The 15660-nt window shown below is 38.8% G+C and overlaps 1 protein-coding gene across 1 annotated transcript in view; it reads left to right on the top strand.

The window, feature by feature from the left end:
- Positions 1 to 623: 623 nt before the first annotated feature.
- Positions 624 to 15660, top strand: part of xpr1a (xenotropic and polytropic retrovirus receptor 1a) — a 116050-nt gene continuing 101013 nt past the window's right edge. Inside the window, exons 1-2 of the mRNA XM_041276997.1 lie at positions 624 to 1015; positions 14528 to 14579. Coding sequence (XP_041132931.1) covers positions 947 to 1015; positions 14528 to 14579 — 121 coding nt within the window. The 5' untranslated portion in view covers positions 624 to 946. The remainder of the gene's footprint in view (positions 1016 to 14527; positions 14580 to 15660) is intronic.

The raw sequence follows: 15660 nt of genomic DNA, 5'->3' as shown, positions 1-15660 counted from the left end.
AAATAATGTTTGCAATAAATGAAACAATTAAAAATACTCCAAACTTTAAAGACCACCCTCATAAACGTTAGCAACAGTGAAAACTTGTAACAAAGCATAGGCAAGCCCAGAGAGGTATGGTAAAACATGTTGAAAACATAGCAAATCACGGTAAACGTGATAAATGCGTATTAGTATAACGTGGGAACAGAGGCCCTGGAACAATTTTTATACTGGGGGTGCTGAAAGCCATTGAACAAAACTGTAACCCCTGTATATGATGAAAGCCATGCAAAGCCGGGGGAATGCCGCAGCCCCAGCACTCCTGCATGAGAAAGACATAGGACAAAATTATTTGACTTCAATGCACAACGACTAGGTGCTATAATGGTAATTTTACACCCCAAATTAGATTATAAACAAGGTTTCCAGTAAAGTTACGTAGCTAACTTGAATGACAAAATTAGACCAAAATAAAAAAAACTATGCATTATAAAACTTGCACGAACTACCTCAACAGTGTATCACACCACTGCAAGTTTTTCAAAGGTCTGTAGGCGTCCCTAGGTGACGTAGCCTCGCTGAGCCGTTGCTTGGCGACAGGTCCTTACCCTTGGAGGCGGCGCCAAGGTGCTGCTGTGCGCGGTGACGCAGCTGTGCGTTATTTTCTGACTGTTATGGCGGACTGCTGTTTCTTCAGTGATATTCAGCCCAGAACCCTGAAAGAAAGTCGTTCAAGATACGAGTCGGTCTCGAACCTGTTTCATACAATATAGCCAGTTTTCTTGAAGGGGCTTTTGAGTTCTTCTGTGTGGTGACCCCGCCCCATGTAATATGTTGGCGAAGGAGCCACTGGAATATAACAGCAGGGTTATTAAATAGAAATCTGAAATAAAAACCACCGTGTCGGGATAAACAACCAGAAGAAGAATAGAAGGCGCCCCGGCGAGACAGAGAGCGACCCAGCATGAAATTCGCGGAGCATCTCTCGGCACATATCACTCCCGAGTGGAGGAAACAATACATTCAATATGAGGTATTTCACATTTATTACAATTATCGGGCACGTTTGTCGGTTTATGAGCAAAATGACATTTTCATTGGACGCGTCAGTTTCGCTGGACAGCAAAACAGAGTGTGTATGCTGCGAAAACGAAGCTAGCGTACACAACAATATATATTACGTCAAGTTGCTCGAGTTATTTTATTTATACTGTTCGGTTTACAACGCATGCACGTCTATATAGCATTCCTGTGTCCTGCGGTTCCGCGTTTTATCAGCGGCGCAGTCAGTATTGCTGCTTGTTTGGGATCATGCCCACATAACCCAGCGACGAACCCAATGCAGTAATTCATACTTCCTATTTCGAATATTGATGAGCCGACGGCATTGATCCTTAATAAGAAGTCGGATTTATACTATGTTCGAATATGTGCAGGTGGAGGAGGCAGGACACAAACACTGATTGCCGATTACACTTGCATATTGTTTTCAGATAGACTGCTTTTGCTTATGTGCATTTGTTATTGTGGGTTGACTGTACAGAATGCCGGGATTATCTGTTTTGGCTGTTTCAGCTTCGCTGACCTAGTCACTGGGTCAGGTAAGACGGCTGCCACAGACGAAGTGCTGAGACGCAGCAATTGAAATTGTGCACACGGCAGAAGCCTTTGTCTGCTGCGGTTTACGAAGACGGGTGGTCTGTCAGTCACTGTTATGTGTATGAATGTAGACTGAAGGGTATCTTGATTCAGGTGTGCTCCTGACTGTCAATGCATGCACTGTAGGTGACTGAGATAGCAATACCACAAGATTATGTCGCACACTATTATTTATGTTAATGCTTGTTATGCAAAGTAATATTTATTTAGACCTAGTTTTGTGGAGCAACTGGCAGCAATGAAACCAGCTGTCTCTACCACTAAATAGCCTTCTGGTACTAACAGCAGACATCAATAATAGATGAACAGATAGTAACACTCTGCTTGTTCCAGAATGTTAATTATAATACACCAAACAAAGGGTAGCTATGTGCACTGTTTAATTAATAGCGTGCATGGAGTATTATTATTCAGTAAACCTCTAGCTCTCATTATTATTAAATATTATTATTATTATTAAATACCTTTTAAATTATTGTCATTAAATTAACTTTACTATTTTTTGATGAGCTCCCCATTCAGGCTGCTTTGTGTCTGTCAGTCCCTTTCAACTAATATTACTCCCATAATATATTTTATAATTGCCATATAAAAGCATTCTTTCCTCCATGATAATATGATCAATTTGTACATATCCAGTCCTGTGATATTCCAGTGCACATCTGTAAATGCAAGTAAACATTGAACTGGAACTCCTGTCTTTATTTACAGGGAGCAGAGCAGTGTCCACGACAGCGCGCGGTCAGGGAAGAGGTAGACGGGGGAGGGACATCGTAAGATCTTGGGAGCCAATGAAAAGCGAGACGGTACGCATGGTTTCGGAAGGAAAGGAGGGACGATGAGACTAGTTAAACATTGCGAAGTCCCGAGTGACGGACGGGTATGAAGGGGCACGTGGAGTGACCATTCACTTGGGCGGACTGAATGGTCAGCATTGGACTTCCAGTTCCATTTTGTTTTATAAATTGTGGACAAAGAAATTGGTCTCTGTGGGTTACTGAATCAAAATATTTAATACCCAACTCTCAGCTTACATCATTCCAGCTGGGTGAAAGCATTACCGCAGTGCTGTCTAATAGAGCCACACAGACAACACAAAATCAAATAGAAACATTTCAGACTGTAACCTCAAATAGGGTTACTATACTAACACTCCAAATAAAAATAACCAAGACGTTGCTAAAAATTGTTTTACCAGTTTAAACATAGGTAGTGTTGTTGTACTAAAGATGTTAGTTGTTGCAGTCTTTTAACTCTAGGCAGCATGCAACTTGAGACACAATCTATAAGAACTACTAATAAAATACAATGAAATAATATTTAATAGTTGCTTTTTCAGGAATATTAGGCTAAACAAATCCCATCCCTAATGAATCATTCATTGTATATAATAGGCATGATATTTGCAACTCAACATTATCACATTTCTAAATCTCGTTATTAGCACTACACTGGAATTGGACAAAGATAAAAACACAACATGAGGCGAACACGCCTTTGAAGAATGGACTGACACTGCTGGTTAATTTGACCAAGGCAACCCTATCATTTGTCCGTAATATATAACAGCTGTATCTCTCTATTAATAGTCTTGATGGAACAACAAAACGGCAGATGTATCAGACTTTTATAGTGGTCTGATACTGTGCTGCTCAACCAAGACTGCCCACAGTAGGTTGGATATCCTTGAGGAGTGGTCCTGTATCCTTAAACGACCCTATCACCTAGTTGTGTTGCCCATTGAAATGGACTTACACAGGGATATGCAGCTTACAGAATACCTTACAAACGAATCTGTCCGATGAGAAAGCCAACGTATGCGTGTTCAATAGATGGCAGGTGTTTCTTTGTAGTCCAAACACCGTACTTATCTTTCTGTGATACGAAATTGTTTTTTGAAGTCTGTGTATACATGAGTTGTTATACGTACTGGTGGAAACACTGATTACTGTAATAAATGCCTGCCTGGTCACTCCTCTTGTGTGAGGAAATTCTTTGCAGTCACATCCAGTTTCCTGAAGGTTGAAAATAAAATATGTTTTTTTTTAAATGTTCATTTTTAATATAATTAATGAGTGAGTCCCTTGTCTTGGAGTCAGTCCCTAGTCAGCTGTGTCTTTAGACAGTATTTGTATCTCTCTGTTTCAATCTGTGGATATTTTTTTTGCTGTAGAACCTGTGATACAGTAAACTATAATGAACACGGGTAGCAATATTATTCCCTATCATTGAACAGTTTGAGCAATTGATGGCTCCACTAGCATGTTATAGCTTATTGCTCATGTAGTGCATTTCTATGCAGTCAGTTATCTTTTAAACACATCTTTTCAGCAGCTTGTCACCAAGTCCAGCCTTGATGTAAAGATGTCTTGTAGGGTGGAATTGGTGGTAATATGGACAGCCTGAATGTTAGTAGTGGTAAGACCGCTAGACTAGAGTGCTGTAATGATTCCTCATTGAGCAATGTGGGAAGAACTCTGGCTTGGTCTAGGCTGCTGTTTTTGGGAGTACATTCCTTACCTCGGCTGCCATCAGGTTCTTGTGTTTTATTTCTTCTCTTTTTCGGACCATGATAAGTAGCTGTCTGGCAGCCTGTCCGGAGATATTCATGTTTTCATTCCCCTTACATTGCTTTGCTTTTTCCTAGTTCCTCATTCCAGAGCACCATGTGAGGCTGTGACCTTTCAACTCACGTGACTTTCAGGGATGAGGAAATCGAACACTATGAGCTGTCAGCATTTGGACAATTAGGAAAAAGAAAAGTAATGTGTTTTTAAAACAAATTTGTGAACAAAAATGCAGTCTCCCCAAGGGCACAATGTCAGGAAAAAAATTGTTGGTTCCACTAATTTGTTCAAAAAGACAAATATGGGGCTTAATATGATCTTGCTGCAAATTTACAGAACAAAAGTTACAATAGTGGCCGGGTGTATTAACATCTACTGAGGAATGTATTGAACTCCTATGGGCTACTGGTATACTGGACCCCCTGGGGGTTTTTGTTTTTTTTAATTATATTATATTATTATTATTTATTATTATTACTCATAATAATAATATTAATAATAACAATATATTAATTATTACTGTACATTTACACCCGCTGGTCCTATCGGATAGCCTATCTAAAATGATTGTCATAAACTTTTACATGACATGATTTGTTAAACTGACATAAAGAAATGTAGTAATTGTATCACAACCTAAGATCGAGACAAGCATCTAATGGTATTCCTAGCCTTAGACTACCTGATTGCTCGGAACTGCTGAATCCGCAATATATATATATATATATATATATATATATATATATATATATATATATATATATATATATATATATAATGTATGTGTATAATACGTATGTAAATACTTGGATAGTGCACAGCGTTGTCTTATGTAATGTTGTGTAACGCTATGTCTGGGTTTTTGTTTCGTTTCCCTTGCTTTCTTAATTGTATTATTATTTTGGTGTCCAAATGAGCCGGTGTGCACTTGCAGTTCTTCAGCACGACCTAAAAGCTTCTTGTAAACCCAGTTTAAGAAAGCTGCACGATGTCAGTCGTCACGCAAGGGCAAATTGGAACACTGAGAGAAACATTTCAGTATACCCTCCTGTATTTTAATATTAATTGGGTCATTTGAATTTTGAAGGACAATTTCTCTCCCGAAAAGAAATGTAAACCCAAATTGTCTGAACGGTTCTACCAAAATAACGTGCCAAAAAGGTGAAACTTGTTTATATTGTAGTATTTGAACCAAGCCAATAAATCTGCAATTAAAAAGCAAGCAAATAACCTAAAGTATCTTTATTACAACATCACAGCGAGGCAGTGAGTATGTTGCTAATGCTGATAAGCACATTGATTTTAAAGCTTCTGGAGGGCTGATCTGTCCCTTTCCATCTCACTCTTTTTGATCTGATCATACTGATAGTGTAGCTCTAGTTTATTATATGTTGTGGGATGCATGTTCCATATAAGACATAGGAGTCTGTCACATTGTTACCAGTTTTAGTAATTTTAGAGGCATGCTACTGACATGCTTGTTTTACATTAAGATCAAGCACTGATTCATTTTTTTTCTACATGGATTGGTTACTTTGCCTTGCAAAGATTTTCCCTGGTGAAATGAAAGGATGCTGATACAGTTTTCATAATTGGCTTCAGATATTTCTGTGGAGTATTGATTCCTGCTGCTAAGGCTGTTCCAATCCCTCCTTACTGGCAGATTCCTCGCTTTGAGCTGCCCATGCTGTGGATTGCTGTTTTCAATGTATTTTCCAGGACCTGGGCTATACTATAGACCCAGTTCCATGAAGCAATCTGAGATTTCCAAAGGTGTGTGCAATGATTACGTTGGCTCTCTGATATGCTACTCAGAATCGGTGTCAGCATGTCCTGCGGTAATTCAATCCTGAATGTCTAGGGAAACTGGTATTCTATCCTGCATGTACTGTTTTGTACAGTACAGTACAATCAAAGCAATTCTAGATTGTACTTAATTACCTTGATTATCAGTGCCTTCATTAGTGCTATTAGTGATATTTTATGGGGCGGCAGACAGCAGGCTTATTTATTAATTTGAAATTCCATTTATAGTTTTACAATTACAAAAACAGCCAACACAACAGGATCAATATTGAATACCAAGGTGTGGCAAATTGAGGTGCGCTCTCCCTCTTTCTCCTCTCTTTCTAATCACTTCTGTTGATGTTGCTTATTATCACCATATTGAAATGTCCTAGACATAATATAGAATATAATGGGAACAGGCTGCTAATAATAATATCAATTTGGATACTGTTACACTGCAGTTAACATTGATCACATTTATCAATCATACAACTCATTTCCACTTGGTTAATTAGCACTTTGGTAAGCAAGATTACATCTTGCTTACCAAATAATAATAATAATAATATAATAATAATAAATAATAATAATAATAATAATAATAATAATAATAATTTTTTATAGTGCAATTCATACAGCACATCTCAAAGCGCTTTACAGTTTAAAACAATAGACAGTGATGTTAAAAATGGACACAAAGCAGGTTACACATTAAAACAAGGACACACAACAAGTTTAGCCCAGAAACAGAGGACACACAGCACCAGTACTGTATAACACATAAACAGCCAGCCCTACACAGACTCAAATAACATTTTTAAAAAAATGTGTTTTGAGTTGCTTTTTAAAAATATCAACAGTAGTCGAATCTTTCCATGCAAGTGCATTGCTGTAAAGTACTGAACTGTCTAGACAGAAGCATTATAGCACATTCTAGCAGACAGAACACTGTACTGTGCATGTTTATTGCACCTATATAGAATACAAATTGTATTAATGAACACTACTTTAATCAGTGTAATACCTGCAGTATAATATCCACAGCAATCAATGCTTATATCAACACGTCTTTTGTGTTTTAATTTTAGTTTAGCCAGGTTATTGGTGAACTCCTGAAAAAGTCCACTGCTTACCGTTTTGTGCTCAGTTTCTTTTTTTTTTAATAAAAAAAAAAAAAAAGATGTTCATTGCAGTTTGAGCCATTCCAGGTTTTTGTGATGCCCTTGTGAGCATGTTCCCTTTGCTGTGTGTAAGTGGGTACAGTAACAGGGGAGTCTGATCTCTGCTCATTGCTAATTCCAGACCTTGACAGACCAGATGCTCTGCGGTAGCTGCTGAAGTTCAGTTGCCAGTACAGTGAGTAGGACACACAGCAGTGTTTATTATCTATTGGAAAGAGAGTCCAAACTCGGTCTAGTAATGTAGGAAACAGAGCTGAAACACCAAGCCTCTGTGTATAATAGAGAACAAACCGTTTACGTTACAGTTGACAGCACACACTAAGGCAGTGCAGGAAGAGAGAGAAGAGGCTCAGACTTCAGTTCAGTGCCATTGCTTCTTCAGTCAAGTGTGTGTGTGTGCTTTGATTTGAATCAGAATACTGTGGTATATAAGCATAAGTAATCAAGTTTAATTCCACTTACTAGAAGCCAAAAAACTTGAAACTACTGCGTTGTATTCTCAAGCTTTTCGCTTGATGCCGATTAAGCAGGGGAGCTATACAGCACTTACTAATTCAACTGCTAATATCGCATAAACCATTTATAATGTCGACTTCCTATTTTCAGTGACCTAAGATGGTTGCCAAAATGGTTTCATACTTGGTCCATAGTTGCATTCTGTGATTCTCTCAGTTCAGTTCGATCATGGGTAACAAGTATAGTTTTAATAACACATGTTTTGCACTTTCTATCAAATGCACAGTAATGACGAAACAAGCATCAATGAACTCCCTTTTGATCGGCTTCTAGTGCATTCCTGTTTTATGTGCTGTTTTTGCTGTGTCTTTTTTTAATGTCTGTTACATATTATACTTAGTAATATGCACTGAAATTGACTTAAACTAAAAGAATGGAGGAAGCTACAGTCAAAGTGAACTTCAGCAAAGAGATCGGGGTGACGATCTGAAAGATGTTTCAATAAATTGGTGGCATTTTCTCCTTTTGTTTTTCACTTCTTTAAAACACGTTCGATATTTTGACTGTCCATCTTCAATCAGATTGCAGTTGTCACCTGGCTGAAATCCAAAGTAGTTCCACATCCAGCTTTTCTCTGGCATTCGCCATGACTGCTGTATTAATTACACTTAAGCAGAAATGAGTAAGCTTAGTTCATATTGTTTTTAAAACACACAATTAGAGTTTTGTTTTAAAAGTTCAAAAAATAAAAAAACAGAAAATAGAACACGGAATTGAAAAACCGGGATATATTTTTGTTTTACCCCGATGTTAGCTATTGTCGAATTTTAGTATCATAATATACCGTGAAACACTAGCATCTTTCGTGGTCACCTACAAATAAAAGTCATTGTTATACAAGGAGGGAGGGTGAATGAAATGAGTCAGCTTTCACCTGTCCAGGAGTCCCTGCTTGTTTCTGAGAGTGCTGAGAATGAGGATCACATGCTGCTGTTCTTTGTGTGCAGATGAAGCAGGTATGCTCACACTAAACACTGCGTTTGGAAAGGAAGCCCTTCAGATGTTACTGCTAAACACTGTACAGAAAGATACAGGATATGGTCTGATTTCTTCTGATGTTGTGAAAGCTACAGTAAGTAACCCACTATTGAACAGATGCTTTGTTCCTGGGCTTTAACTCATGTCTGCCTTTGCATGTGAGATGCATCCTTGTGTGCCTCATCAGGCGTGTATGTGGGGACAGGTGTCAGTCACACAAGGGTGTATGAGGACCCCAACAGGCATTTTAAATTGGAACCAGGAACAGAGATTAACCCTTTAGGTCACAGGCTTGGGTATGATTGTTGAAGAGTGGACTGTCGTAAGATTAGGAGGCCATGTGGTCCGGTGGCTAAAGAAAAGGGCTTATAACCAGGAGGTCCCGGGTTCAAATCCCAGCTCAGCCACTGACTCACTGCGCAACCTTGAGCAAGTCACTTAACCTCCTTGTGCTCAGTCTTTCGCATGAGACGTTGTAAATAACTCTGCAGCTGATGCACAGTTCATAGGTAATTCCTATAAACAACCCATGTGTCTTAACATAGTACTGTGTATGTATCTGTAACGTCAAAATGAAAACAAACAAAACTGGTTCATTATAGGAGTGTAACAATACTCTAATGTCACGCTACAATGTGCCTCACGATACAGTGTATGAGCCTAATGGTCTACCTGCATGACTTATAATAAGATCAAAGAGTATTTTGTCAAAAGTAAAAAATTAAACAAGATAAGTAGAGTATGTACTCATACTAACTATAACACAGTACAATGAGTTATGTTATGCTTTTGGTCTCTTATGATACAATATGATTACGATTGATCACTAAACAGTGAATCCCTACACCCCGAGTATTGCATTAGTGAAAAAGATGAAGAAAAATAAATCAAGTGGTATGGAATTGTAAAATATGGTCCTTACACATTTTAGTTTGCACTTCTGAAGTTAGCAATGTAAAGATTAATTCAGGGTTCTTTTATTGTTCATTTGGAGTCTGAAGATCTTCTGTTTTGATAAGACCATGCTATTTGTCTTTGGTGGGCAGAATAGATGGCTGCCACTGTGCATTACTGTATAATTGTCTTACATGGTAAAAACAGGATCTGGCCTCCACTGTAAAAAATACACAGCATTCCAGGAACACACACACACACACACACACATTGAGTATGCACTGGCTTTGCTCTTTCCAGGCACAGTTGCTAAATGCATTTTGCCACCTGGGTGTTTTTTTTCAGCAGCCATGAAGTCTCTGCAGGGTTAATCAGGATGAGACTAGCTGTCTTGTCGGCTGGCCCCGCCCTTTTGCTTATTATCAGAGATTGTTTTGATTTCTGTTTAGTACTGAGATCCAGGGTCTGCTCCTCAGGGGTTTTATTCCTCTAGGTTTTTAAAATGCATGATTATGACCATGTGCTTTGTCTCTTAAAGCCACAGTGCCCCACAGTCCTGTTCAGTTCTACACTAAAATATAATTCCTTGGTGTTAACCACCCTTTTCCCTGGTCTTCATCGGAAACAAAGCAGGCATTGTTGGCTTACCTGTTTGTTTATTTTGCCCAGTTTAGCTTTCTGCCCATTTTGTCACTTTGTGAACGAAACAGCCACATAACTTGTTGGTTTTTTTTATACATTTTTGTTTTAGAATACTTATAGAAATACTGTACAATGACAATGCAATTGAATACTTATAGAAGTAATGTACAATGACAATGAAATTGAATTGGAAAGGTGTTTTCCATTGAATGTATTCCATTTCTTCTAGTATTTCTACAAGTAGCACTATTGAGTATAGTAATTCTGGATGTTTTTAAATACTGATGACATTGTATATGTAACACAGGCCGTATGCAAATGTTATTTTTAAAGCAGACGATAGAGATCAATTCTAACTTCTAAACATGAGACTAAGAAACTGGTGTTCATTTCAAAATGTAGCCTCATAGTAATAGGGTGGCTGTTCTGTTGTAACCCCTCGATTTTTATACTGATATCAGTGAGGTTCTTTTTCACGAACAAACAAAATGCTGCAAAAACTGTTATTGTGAGTGGAGGACAAGCAAAGGTGCTTGAAAAGCTGAATTGGAAATACTGTAATGATAATACACCTAAGCATGCAGAGCCATGAATAATTCTATTTCTTCTATAGATGTTTGAAAATGTATATATGCCTTGATAATAGGGGAATGAAACATGAGGTCCAGTTGCAGGCTGTAACAAACCGTTCCTGGACATTCGGCCTATAGGTCTGGAGCTGAATCATTTATTTATTTATTTATTTATTTTTATTTTTATTTATTTATTTTTTTTTTTTTTATTATTTATTAGTTGTTTTTTTGTTAATTTCTCCACAATTTAGCAGTCCAATTATTTTGTTTAGCTCAGCCCACCGCTACCACCCCTGTGCTGACTCGAGGGGGGCGAAGACGAACACACGCTGTTCTCCGAAGCGTGTGCCATTGGCCGCCCGATTTTTTACACACTGCGGATTCACCGTGCAGCCACCCAGACAGAGCTACAGCATCGGAGGACAACGCAGCCCTGGGCAGCTTACAGGCAAACCCGGTCAATTGGTCAAGCGCCGCCCCCTGGGAGCTCCTGCCCTCGGTCGGCAAAGAAATAGCCTGGACTCGAGCCGAATCATTTGTGAGAACACATCGGATAGATTAGTTGTCTTACTGTAGTACTATGGCCAAAAGCTTTGCATCACCTAGAATTTTAGGATTGAGACATACTAAAAAAAAAGTAACACCATGTAATCAAAGAAACTACAAAACGGTATTGCAAAAGTCTACCGGAAGCCATAATAGTAATACAGTATTTCATGTTAGTTTTCAAAAAATCAAAATTTTTGTCAGTTTTTAGTTAAGTATATGGAAAACTGCAAAGTGGTGATGGAAAACTTTTGGCCATAGCTGTAGGTACACATTCTTGTGGTTTAAGAAGAAAATTATTTAGAATAGTTTACATCTTTTGCCACTTGAATTTTTTGCTACTCACATTTGCTCTATATGATATTTCTTCTTACCTCCACTAGAGGCAGAGTGTTGCAGCGGGACAGGTTAATGAGTTTACTCTGGTGCGCCAGCAGTACTTAGTGAGAGCTCTATGGAGGTCACTTTGAACTGAAACAGAAAATAATGCAAAGTGAATCTAAAAAGAAAGAAGAAGAATACAGTTACAGTAAGATATATGTGATGGTTCATGCCTGTACCAAGTTGGTCTTTAAGTTAATTAAAAAAGTGTCTAATTGTGTTTTTTTTCACCCTTCCACTATAAACCATTTCCCTTCTTGTAGTAAAAAGGTTAATGGCAATAAATATATTGTGAGAGCTGGAGATTAATGTGCTTTGTCGGCCCATAATTTTTATTGGGATTCTTTTCCAGGCTGCACTTGCCGTTGAAGGGACGCAGCTGACACGAGTGTTTCGAGCCCTTGTAAGAAAAACAATTCCAAACATTTCATTTAACACAACGACTCTTCCTGAGCATATTGTTTTTAAATCTGTATTTCTGCAGAAAAAAATAAAACTGGCAGTTCTTTGAGTACCGATCACTGCCTTTCCTGTGCTTGGTGTTTTCAATGTGGACTTGACTCCTTCATGCAACGCCTCAGAGTTGAACCGACGTGTAGAATTGAAGCATCTGCAAGGAGCGCTTGGTACATATTCTTCACTAATAGATTCAAATAAATTACCATTGACAAATCTAATTTACCTGAACAATAATGTGTGCGGTTTCCAAACAGGAATACGTGAGACCTGTAAAATGAAGGCAGTACATGTTAGGTAAGATACAGTATGCTGGAATGACCATGTACTTTAACGGTGTCTGTTTTACGATCATTGTCCCTGCACTGTTCTGTGGCTGTCTGTGCCCCTGGGTTGGAATGAGTCACAGCCGAAGGAGTCATCGAAAGCTGCTCTGCTGTAAATTAGGTTGTTTGGATGATGAGGGGGCTTTGTTTGGATTAAGCAGATTATTGTAAAAGCAAACACGCAGGTCAAGTACAGGAGCTTTTGTTTTTCCAGGAAGAATGATCTCAGCCATGAAAAGGACACGGCTTCTGCGGCATTGTAGTTTGTTTCCTGGAGTTTTGTTTTTTGTGAATCTGTGAAGGGCAGGGGATGTAGTGAAGGTGCCCATATGAACACCATGTACACCACAATTCTGTTATTAATACATACAGGTAACACATTTTTACTGCAGATATACAGGAGCCTCAGTACTGGTGTCAATAACCGCTTCCATGTGCTGCTACCTGGTTCACTTCTGTTTGTGAATCATTGAAGCATTGTTATTATCCTGTCCGCACAGACCCATAATTGTGTTTTCACCCTAAAGAACTGATATTCTGTACAGTAATTACCAGTCTGGGGTACAAGGAGGCCCCTCTCTCCATTGACATCCGTTTATCTGATTGTGATTGGACATTATTTACCACACATTATTCATAGCAGATCTGGGGGGTGTTGAAGTTTGCTAGCAGTATGGAGCTGTTTTCTGCTTACTTTTTGTTTTGGTTCATGTAACTACTGGGAATAACTGACACTACCTGTTTCTTTGATTTGTAATAAAAGTTCATAAAATGATTTGGGATGGGTAAGGTGTGTATAGCAAATGTAATCAGTGTATTACTGTGGAAGGAACAGAATTTGATCAACTGGCAATACAGGGACAGCCCAGACTATTTACCTATTACATCTTGTGCAAGAATATGAAAAGGTAATGCTGTTTTATCCTGAGCTGCGTTCTTCAGAGTCAGCAATTTGAGGAGAGCTCAGTAATGGGACACTTATTGGTTAATCAATAATGCAAAGCAAATCCAGCCTTAAGAACTCTTTTAGGCCTGGGGAGAACATGGAGTGTGTCACCAGCAAACACATTGCTACTGTGCTACCTGCTGTCCTGTTGCTGTCATGAACATGTTCTTAGAATGCCTGGGCTGGGGTGGGACAGGGCTTTGAATTCAGTCACTGCCTCCTTGCTAATTACTGGTATTTTTACCATATTTACTAATTACTGCGGGGAGTGAGCGCTCGTACATATTTTAAATCCTGTTATTGTTGCACTGTACACTGGAGCCAGTTGCAATGCCGATATGCTTCCCCAGCTCACTTCTTCACAATCAGCGTTACAGATTTTTTTCCCCCACTTCACTTAGGAAAATCTTTTCAATTTTTTGTTGGAATAATTAGTAAGCATATATAATAATGATGCAGAAGGTACCATACCACTGATGCTGATGAAGTCCACCCTGCAGTGCTGCATGTGCCCTTACTGAGAAGACCCCTTTCAAGATGGTAACGAGACCTGCCACTGGACCAGCCTTATGCAGATGGGGGGTACAGGTGTTGGATTAGGTTTCATTTTCTAAATGTTTAAACTTTTAATGTCCTGATGGGCTACTTGTGCAATGCAGAATCAAATCATTATTTAACGATGAACAAAAACTATAAAACACTCTTATTTTTCATTAAGAACCGTTTTTGTGAACTCCAGTGAGTAATGTGCTTTAAATATTTTATCACAATACAAACTAATACCTCTATTACAATACAATATCTGTGATGCACAATGAATCGTTGCACCCCTAGATGGGTTCACCTAATATGGCGTCATGGTTTCAGGTAGGACTGTACAATTCCATGCTACTACTGTAAGTGTGATTCTGTAAGTGAGAACAAAGTGAAAGTGGAAAACTGGCTTTGCTGCTTGTCTTCAAATGTTTCTTAAAAGCCTTGTTTTCTACCCTTTTAGCACCCCCAATTTGCCTTAACTGTATGGCAGCAGAGAAGCCCTTTTCTCCCCTAGCACGGCTCTTCCCTCCTGACACCCTCTTGTTTTTATTTCCAGGCTTTCAAAGAGATGCTGTATGCTGCCCAGGACCAGGCCCCGTCCATAGAAGGTAAGGAAACTCCCCAGTCAAAACAGATTAAAACCATGCCTCAGCGACATACACCCACAAACAGAATAACAAGGGCTATATATAGGAAAAGCATTACAAGATACAGCACAATCAACACAGCCCGCAAAGGCAGCCAGGTGGGGGTGTCACCCTGCTCTCCCTAAAATGAACAGATCCATCACTGCTTCTCAAAGTGGCTCTGCAGAAAGGACAACGAAATGAAAATGAAAGTTGCCATTGATTTAGTAATTGGCTATACTAAAGTAGCCAATGAGTTCTAACCAGTGCTTTGAACTAGCACTAGTAGCATTAGCACTGGTCCCCCTAGCTTAATTAAAAAAGAACAAACATAGCTTTCGACCCTGATTCCCCAATATGAGTTTGCATGACCTTTTGAGTGAGGTTTTTGGTTCATTTGAGATGTCCAGAGCGATGCTTTTGATCGTAGTGTAGTTTGATGTGATCTGCCTTTCAGTTGCCACTAGTCTCCCTTTTAAAGTGTTTTATGGATTTTTCAGCTTCCCTCAACCCTGATTGAAATACTATCTTAAAGCTGCAGTGCCCCAGAATCACAACTCTGGTGTCTGTTTCTTTACTGCATGTATACATTATTTAGCCTCTTTTAAAGCTGCTGATAATGTCCTGTAATATTGTCCAGTTTTACAGCTGTAACTACATGATTTCATTGCTTAGCTTCATTAAAGTGAGGATCACTAAATCAGATTAGTTTTATGTATAACATGTTTTTTGTTTCCTGTTTGAAATGTTTCTAAAGCCTGATTCGCACAGGAATTAGACACTATATAAACAGATGGCCTTGTAATCTTGTAATTTTTACCTGCAACTGAGAAACTTAGTCCCGTGCGAATCAGCCATTTCATTTTTTAAACTTTTTTTAATCCCAGATCACTTTCTCAGAGGTCCTCAGGTTTTTTTTTACAGGACATCGGGACCGGGGTATTCGCCTCAAAGCAACGCTTGCCTTTACAATAAACCAGAGTAAAATATTAAAATTGGTACATTTTGTTCTGAGGTTCGCCAGTTCAATCAAATGCTACGATTGGCCAAAACCAAACTGGGG

The sequence above is a fragment of the Polyodon spathula genome, chromosome 18 (genome assembly GCF_017654505.1).
Source record: "Polyodon spathula isolate WHYD16114869_AA chromosome 18, ASM1765450v1, whole genome shotgun sequence".
Classification (NCBI taxonomy): domain Eukaryota; kingdom Metazoa; phylum Chordata; class Actinopteri; order Acipenseriformes; family Polyodontidae; genus Polyodon; species Polyodon spathula.
This window is presented reverse-complemented; position numbering and strand designations above follow the sequence as displayed.